This window comes from Lonchura striata, chromosome 7 (genome assembly GCF_046129695.1).
Source record: "Lonchura striata isolate bLonStr1 chromosome 7, bLonStr1.mat, whole genome shotgun sequence".
Classification (NCBI taxonomy): Eukaryota; Metazoa; Chordata; class Aves; order Passeriformes; family Estrildidae; genus Lonchura; species Lonchura striata.
The window spans coordinates 27097026-27105867 of record NC_134609.1 but is presented as its reverse complement, the minus strand read 5'-3'; the positions used below and the strand labels follow the sequence as shown (position 1 = coordinate 27105867).

Sequence of the window (8842 nt, the reverse complement as noted above, 5' to 3'; positions counted from 1 at the left end):
TGCTGCAGTGTCTTGACTTTTTAGTGAGTCCTGCACCTTGTGTTCATGTATAACAGCTGTTGAACAACCATTTTCTGTTCTCAGGCTTGTTCTGTATCAGCTGAAGGAGAAGGTGAGAACACCTAGGCTGGTTTCTCCCTGAGTAACCTGGTGTGTGAACAGAAGTTGTAATACTCCTCTTGTCCTTTTCCTGCCCTCTTCTGGCTTATCCAGGGCCAGTAGTTTTTTTGGGAAAACTTGCTCTCAGGGCTTGATTTTTGTGTCTTTGGATCATCTCTTGTCGTTGCCGGTTGAGTCACATGACTCCTTCAGAAAAATAGTGTTTTCCAAGCATAAAAAAACCTGTATTTTTTTGCTCTTTATACAGTTCCAAAAAGGATGGAACTAGAGAACAGCAACCATCCAGTAAAAGTTCTTACTGGATCTGGAGTAGGGATTGCTGCTGTTTTTCAGCCACTTCCTGCTGTCTTTGCATTCTGTGTCACTGGATGCTGTTAAAGGGGACCCAGGAGCTTGCTCCACTGCTGGCTGTGGAATTCCTGTGGTACTCAGAACTCTGTTTGTTCAGTGTGGTTTTGAAGACCTCCAAGGCTGAGGACTGTTCTGGGAAGCCTCTTCCAATGCTTGACTAGCTCCAGATCTAAAAATCAGTGTCACAGAATGGTTTGGGGTGGAAGGTGACCTCAAAAGTCATCCAGTCCAGCCCTCAGCTGCAGGGACATCTTCAACTAGATCACTTTGCTCAGAGCTGGAATGTTTCCAGGGATGGAGCATCCACCCTTTCTCTGGGCAATCTGTGCCAGTGTTTTCCACCCTCATTGTTATAAAACCTCTTCTATCTAATCTGAATCAACCATTCTTCAGTTTAAAACCATTACCCTTTTTCCTATCACAACACAATCTGCCAAAAAATCTGTCCCTGTCCTTCTTACAACCCCCCTTCAAAGGCCGCAGTTAGGGCTCTGTGGAAGCTTCTGTTCTCCAGGCTGAAAAACCTCAGCTCTCAGGCTTTCCTCACAGGGGGAATGCTCCAGCTCTCTGGTCATTTTTGTGGCCCTCAAAAAGTTTAAACCTCTCTCTTTTGGCTTCTACCCTGTGTCTCTCTGCTCACTGTGGAAAACTGAATTTTCCAGATAACTTCCTAGTAGGAAACAGGTGACTGCTGTGAGGTCTCCCCTAAAACCATTCCTTTCTCCAGGCTGAACAAGCCCTGTCCCTTCAAGCTTTACTCCCAGGCATGTGCTCCAGCCCCTGGACACTGTTGGTCCTCTGCTAAACTCAAATTTGGCCGAGTCCTTGTATGAGGGGAAAGAGCACACAGAAAGAAGAGGTGAACTGAGGGGAACCCTTCCCTTCTACAGGCTGGGATCCCAGCCCAAACAGTTCAGTGTCAGCTCAAACAGCCTGGGACCTGCTGGCTCATGCTCACCCTTTCCCCTGCCAGGGCCCAGAGATGTTTGAGCCCCCAGCCTGCCACTGCAAGGGCTCCTTCCTTGGCTGGGCAGGCCCCTGCCCTGCTCCCTCTTGAATTCAGCAGGCTCCTGCCCATCCCTTTGGCCAGCAGCCCTGTCCCAGGTGTGTGGGCTGGGATCCCACTTCAGTGATCCTGTGGCTGCCTCCAGGACCTGGAGGATGGTTCCAGCACAGCCCCCTGCCCACAGTGCTGAGCCTGGACACCCAGCCAGGTTTTCTGTCCCCTGTGTTATGTGAGCTGTAGCATCCTGAGCTCAGTGCAAGCATATTGTGTGAGACAGTGCTGAAAGCCTTGTTAAAGTTGAGATGAAGAACATCCAGGGCTCCTTCCCTCTTCCACAAAGATATTTTATTATAGAAGGCAGGTGAGCCAGGCATGGTTTACCCTCAGTAATTCCATTCTGGCTGTTCCCAGTCATCTTCTGCATCTCCCAAAAAGACGTTCTGGAAGGATTTCCTTTGATTTTCCCAGAAACCATCTGATACCATCTGGCCTGTGCTTTCTCAGACGGTCCTTTCAGCCTTTTATCAACAACAGGCACATTTGCCTTTCTCCAGCCTTGTAATATGTAAATAGTGATTATACCCTCAGTTACATAGCTTTAATTGTATCCACACAAAGACACTTTCACATCGGGATGAGTGTTAGTCATCCCTGCACCAGCTAAAGCTGTTTCTCAATCTGTGTTACTAATTTGCATTATTTGAGATTGTGGTAATGTTGTCAATGAGTGTTACATTCTCAGGACTGGGCAGCTTGAGAAGAGGCTGGGGAGATGTGAGCTTTGCAGGCATGCCAGTGTGTTTATTTTATTGCTTCATCTGTTTAGACATAATACTGACAGTGACCAAAAACCTCTGCTGACCAAATCCAACAGCTCAAACTTCCACTTCCTGCCATCATTAAACATGTGCCCAAAATTTGGTTACCTGAAAATGTTGAAGCCAAATGAGTTCTGTGTCAGTCTTTGCCTTGAGTCACATTCTGTTAAACAGCTAAATTTTTCAGTGAACCTTAGAAGAATACAAACTGTCACAGGCTGTATTTAGAAGGCAGAACTTAAGGCTGCTGCTGTTTGAATGGATGCAAGTGTTTCTGGATTAAAAATAAATCTCCAGCAAGGCAGTGTCAGGTATGAAAAGTGCTGTTTCCTGCCTGCTCCAGGAGCAGTCCAGAGACTGACCCAGCCCATGTGCAGGACTGAGGGCCATCAGGGACCTCAGCAGAAGGGGGGCATAACTGGCATTATATTTAAGCTTTCTATAGAGTGCTTTACCTATAAAAACTAGCATTTTTTTACAAAATCCATATTTATGAGAACTGGCAGGGTGCAGTGGTGTTACTCCTGATCAGGCACAGCCACAACTGCAGCCCAGGACATGGCATGACCTTGGTGACCTCAGTGAGGCCATGAGGAGGACGTTGGGGTGGGCAGCCAGAAGGTATCTCAGCCAGCAAAAGTACTGAAAGGCTTGTCTTACTGTAAATGAAAGTTATCTGTGTCATTTTCCTGTCCTTGGGCTGCTGTCATTGGCAGAAACTGCTGCATGTAAGCAAGTTTTCCTCCTGTGGCTAAAGGGCACTGCTGAATGGTGCCAGCCTACAGCAGGAAGGCATTGGGTCAGTGAAATGCAAGATCCAAAATGTACCTGTTATTCAGGCACTGGTGCCCATCCTGTGGCTTCCTGCAGCATTGCAAGAAGTAGGCACTCAAGTGGTGTAACAAAAAACACCCAATTCTTACTTTTCTGCCATGGCAGGGCCAGCTGCAGCTGAAATGCTCTACACTTTGTCTGGTCCTCCTCTTAAATAAAATTAATGCATTTAATTACAGTAGGATGGAGATTCTAAAAACTATTCCACTGCATTTTACTAATCAAAGCTTCCCTTGCTGCACTTCAAGTTCTGTCAGCCCTTTCTCTCTTGGGCCAGGAGGCTTTGCTAAACCTTGTTCCATTTTTAGTGAATCGCTTGTTTTGTCCAGAAAACCGTAATTTTAGAATTATATCTTCCTCCCTATGCAACTCATAATTAATAAAAATTAATCTATATATCTGGTGGGTCAAACTGGCACTTTAAAAAAGGAAAAAAAAAAAGACATTTTATAGCCATTGTGATTTCATCCTATGGCATCTACCTGAGGCACTGGACAGAAGAGTGACAGCAACCTGCCCAAACAGAATTTCCACTAAAGATGGGCACAGACTTACCTGACTTCAGCTGAATCAAATTACCTATACATCTGAAAGTAGTTTCTAATTAGAAGTAGCTTGCTTTTTGCCAAGACTAGCACCAGCTGAGGATGATTATCCAATATTGTGTTCACTTCTCTTGCCAGACTATCACTATAGAAAAGATTCCATGACTTAATGCACAAGCTTAAACAGGTGACCATAATTTTTTTGATTTGCAAATGCCTGTAGAAGAGTGAAAATAGTATCTCACTTTTCAGATTTCAGACAAAGCTCTTTTTTGCTGTTTCTAGAATTTAAATTACTAATTCAAAAGGTTCCCTGTATTAAAGGAGTCAAAGCAGCAATAGAAACACTGTCTATTGTAATAACCTTTTCAGAGTGACCAGGAACAAGCATGTTTATGCTCACTCAGTGCCACAAGGAGTGTGCTGGTATGCCAGAAATCACAGGAGCTTACTTCAGTCAAAAAATCCTTTAAGGTTTGGTCTTTGTTAGACTCACACTTGTAAATCTTTCAAGGGCAGACTGTCCTGTTGAATGATTACATAAAGTAACTGAAGAGCCTTGCTGTCAGGCTGGCTTTTGCTGAATCCTGTCATCTTTCTGCAATCATCTGAGGTGTTTTTTTTTTTTTCCTTTTATACCTCCCCCACCCCCAACTGGTCTTGAATCTGTTACTCTTCCACTTTACCTGTTAAGCCTTTGATGAGATGCCCAGTGCTGCATAGCAGCGAGGCCAGGCAGCTCTTGGCCTTTCCAGAGCAAGGCTGCAGCTCCCTGGAGAGCAGAACCAGGAGCAACAGGCAGCAGCACAGGCTGTGGACACAAGTTTTCCTCTTGCACAGGCTCTGCAGAAGGCCAGTGCCATCCAGACACAGGATCTGCTGTTATCCTGAGGGATTTCAGGCGTTGCTATAGGGCTGGTACTGCACAGCAGCTTCATGTAAGGAGCAGAGAGGTGGGGCAGGGACATGGCAAACACCTCCAATCCAGCCTGGCCAGGTAACCCTCAGAAAACACTCCAGACAGATTTTCTTTGATCTTTCTTGCTTTTGTGTCCAGTAACAGTCAACTGCATTAAAATGTATAGAAGGATCTTCAAACTTCCCACAAGGAGGTAACAAAAGTACAGAAGAAAAATCTTCCCACAGCATCACGCTGGAGCTCGATTCTAATGTGTGGTGGACACAGATTAAACCTACGTGGAGCAGGAATCACAAAACCAAACACATCTAACTTTAACACCTTAGAAGAGCCTCTGGTGCACTCCCCATACTGCAGGAGACAAAATGTAATGTATTAAGCACAAGGAGAAGGAGGCTGACACAAGGATAGCTGCAGCCACTGTGTTATTTAATGCAAATCCCACTGCATTTGATAATTAGACCTGACACCATCTTTGGAGCCATCTGATGGAGATTTAAGGGAACACTTCCACACAAAATCAGTTTCTCCCTCCTAATTGCTGTGGCTGGGAGTTAACAGCAGTGAATAATGAACCCTGGGTTCTCATCCCCAGCCCATCCCACACATGGTTTGACTCCATTCTTGTCTGTCCTGCTCTCCTGACCCCATCTGCCACCCTGCTGAGCAGCTTTTCAAAACAAACCACACAAGTGTGGGTTACTCCTCACTTTCATAGTTCCCTTTTTCTGTCAGGACCCATCTCCTTTCTCATCTTCATGGTGATATCCCAGCAGTTCCTCCACAAGGCTCTCTTCACCTCCCTGCTGCACAGCAGTGTGACCCACTGCACTGAAAACTCCAGCATCATCCATCTTTCTGCTCCAGAGTACTCAAACTCCAAACTGCTGCTGCTCCTTGTCCTACCTCTAGGTAAGAAAAACAAACAAACAAAAAAAACCATAAACAAACAAACAAAAAAACCAAACCCAAAACAAAACAAAAAAAAACCCAAAACAAACCCAAAACACCAAAAAAAAGAGCCTCAAACAAACAATCCCAAAACAACTAAACTGACAAAACAAATTTAAAAAAAAAAAAAAATACATTTTCTTTTGGGGATTAGAAATTATATAACCCTGGCTGATATTCAGTACCAAGGAACTGCCATCACCCAGAGTGGTCCAGGACGTCAGTCTAATTCTTATGCTTTGTACAGTCTGTGTAGTGTTAAGGATATTTGTTACCACATGGCTGGATCCCTTTTACTTGCAAGGAGTTAAAGCCACATTCTCTGAACTCCTGAAAATAAACAACCTCCCTTGCTTCCATTCTCCTACGGTCTTTTTCCATCAGGTTTCCCCCATTCTCCACCACAAACACAGCTGCATCAAAGCTTGCTCCATTGCCACCTTACTGCCTTTCTGTCAGCAGAAAGGGCTCGGTTTGCACTCTAGCCCAGAGTCATCACGTTTTCAAACACGCACTTGGATGTTTTCTCCTCCTAGACCTTCCCTAAAGCTCGACACGGGGAGCTGCGAGAGCAGCGCCATCGGTGCCCACGAGAGGAAGGGTGACCGCTGGGATGCTGCGATGTCGGGCAGCAGGCGTGAATTACCGCGGGCAGGTTCGATCGCGGTTTGCTCACCGGTTTTCAAACCGGCGAAGGGAATCGCTGGGATGTTTGCTTTAAGAGCTGGAAGGCGGAGTGCTGTACCCTAGTCAGACACCCTGCTATGACCGGGCAATGAAGAGCAGCTCTCCCGGCCGGTGCCCCGCCGGCACGGAGCGCTCGGGCCGGGCGGGCGGCGGCGCTGCCCGGCCGCGGGCACCGGGGACCCCCGCACCTCCCCGGAACCCCCCGCGCACACCCGCCCAGTCAGATCTCGCCGTCTCCATAAAAATCACGTATAGATATATTTTTTTCTTACAATAAACCAACACAGCGCATCTCCGCCTCGCGGTCCCCGGGGCCGGCGCCGGGCTCCGCGCGTCCCAGCGCGCAGCGGCCGCCCCGGGGCCGGGCGGTGTCAGCGGGGCGAGCCCCGGCGGTCCCGGCCGCTAGCGGCTCTTCCTGCCCAGGGCGGTCCGGGCGTGCCGGAGCTGCCGGGCCGCCGGCACTTTGGAGAGGGGGCAGTACTTGATGGTGTGGGCATTGTCGCCGCTGGCGCCGCAGAGGGGGCAGGTGTAGCGCCGCAGCACCGGGCACAGGACGCGGCCGTCGGGTCCCTTGAGGATGTGCGTGGTGTAGAGGGCCACCGCCTCCTTGTTGTTCCGGCAGAAGACGCAGACCTGCAGCTCGGGCTTGAGCAGGCGGGAGGCGGCCCGCGGGTGCGCCGGCAGCCGCCCCGCCACCACCACGCCGCCCCAGGCGTGGGCAGAGCCCTCCCGGCCCGGGTGCTCCCCCGAGCAGTCGAACACCACGGCGGCGGGGCCGCCGCGCCCGGGAAAGGGGCTGAAGTCGGCGAAGCGCTCCTCCAGCAGCCCCTCGCCGTGGTGGTGGTGGTGATGCCCGCACAGGTCCAGGTCGTGCAAGTCCAGCGCGCCCTCGAAGTACGGCCCCGCCGCCTCTTCTTCCTCCTCCTCCTCGTCTTCCTCCTCCTCGGCCGGCGGCACGGCGGCCGCCACCACCACCGAGGGCGGCTCGGGGCCGAAGCCCTTGCCGGGCCGCACGGCCTTGGTGATGAGCGTGGCCAGCCCCAGGTAGTCGTTCCAGGAGTTGAAGACGTTCCCGCAGGCGCTGTGGCTCCGGCCGCCGTAGCGGGCGCCCGGCAGGCACTCCACGGGCGGGAGGTGCCGGTGCTGCTCCAGCTGGGTGCCCGGGAACGCCTCCATGGGAGCGGCCCGTCCCTCGAGCGCGGTGCGGGCAGCGCCGGCCGCTCCGAGCGCTCCGCCGCCGCTCCGGGACCGCTCCGGGACCGCTCCGAGCGCTCCGCCGCCGCTCCGGGGCCGCTCCGAGCGCTCCGCCGCCGCTCCCGCTCCCGCCGCCTCTGCGAGCGCGCGGCCGCGCCGAGCGCCTCAAGTAGGGGGCGGGGGCGCGGCCGCCGCGCTCCCATTGGCTGCCGGACAGAGCTGCCTCGCGCTCATTGGCTGAGCCGTGGTGGGGGCGTGGCTCGGCCGCGGTCGGGGCGCGCTCCGGTCCCGCAGGTGCAGCAGGACCGGGACCGAGACCGAGACCGAGACCGAGACCGAGACCGAGACCGAGACCGAGACCGAGACTGAGACTGAGACTGAGACTGAGACTGAGACTGAGACTGAGACTGAGACTGAGACTGGGACTGGGACCGGGATTGGGGACCGTGACCGGGACTGGGTACCGGGGACTGGGACCGGGACTGGGACCAGGACTGGGGACCGGGGACCGGGACTGGGGACCGGGGACCGGGACTGGGACTGGGACTGGGACCGGGGACCGGGACCGGGATTGGGGACCGGGGACCGGGACTGGGGACCGGGACCGGGACTGGGACCGGGGACCGGGACTGGGACTAGGACTAGGACTAGGATGAGGATAGGGAACGGGAGCGGGACTGAGACCGGAACCAGGAGCGGGACCGGGATCAGCACCGAAGTCAGGAGCGGGACCGGGATCGGGAGCGGGACCGGGATGGGGATCGGCAAAGGCACCAGAATCATGAGCGGGATCGGGACAGAGATCGGGACTGGGACTGGGACCGGAACCAGGAGCGGTATCGGGACTGAGACCGGGATGTGGATCGGGGCCGGGAGCGGCGGCGGAGCCGCAGGACGGTCCGCAGCAGCCCGTGCGAGCCGGCGGGAGCGGCGGTGCCCGGCGCTGGCAGGAGGCGCCTGCACCCGCGGCAGAGCGATGAGCGATGCGGGCACAGAACGAGTTTAGCGCTCTGCGGGTGGGAAAGGCTCCAGCGAGCCTTTGTAAACTCATGGAGGGCAGCAGTGCCTTCCCATCGGTGCCAAAAAGTTGTGTGGGGCAGAGGTGATTTCCTCTTTGCACCCCTGTTAGAAGTGGGTTTTAATGAATTAAATTGGAGAAGGTATGGCTGGGGTCTCAGGTGAGGTACATGCCCTCACTGGAGTGCTGCTCAGGTGTGGGGGACCAGTGTGGAATATTCAAGCCTAGAAAGGGATGGACCAGACATGCACAGTGCCTGTGAGTGCTCTGTGTGCAGTGGGTGGGTGCAGAGGCACCCTGGGCAGCAGGACAGGCAGCAGTGTCCCGCAGCACCCACCTGTTGGGCCTGCTGAGCCCAGGTTTTGGTGGCCCAGCCCTCACCCCTCAGGTCAGTCCTTG

General features: G+C 52.8%; 1 protein-coding gene across 1 annotated transcript; it reads right to left on the bottom strand.

Annotated features, from left to right (window-relative positions):
* Positions 1-6615: 6615 nt before the first annotated feature.
* Positions 6616-7481, bottom strand: NANOS1 (nanos C2HC-type zinc finger 1). The gene has a single exon (XM_021529317.2). It carries the CDS (start codon positions 7405-7407, stop codon positions 6634-6636), a length of 774 nt encoding a protein of 257 aa, XP_021384992.1. The 5' UTR covers positions 7408-7481; the 3' UTR covers positions 6616-6633.
* Positions 7482-8842: the final 1361 nt, after the last annotated feature.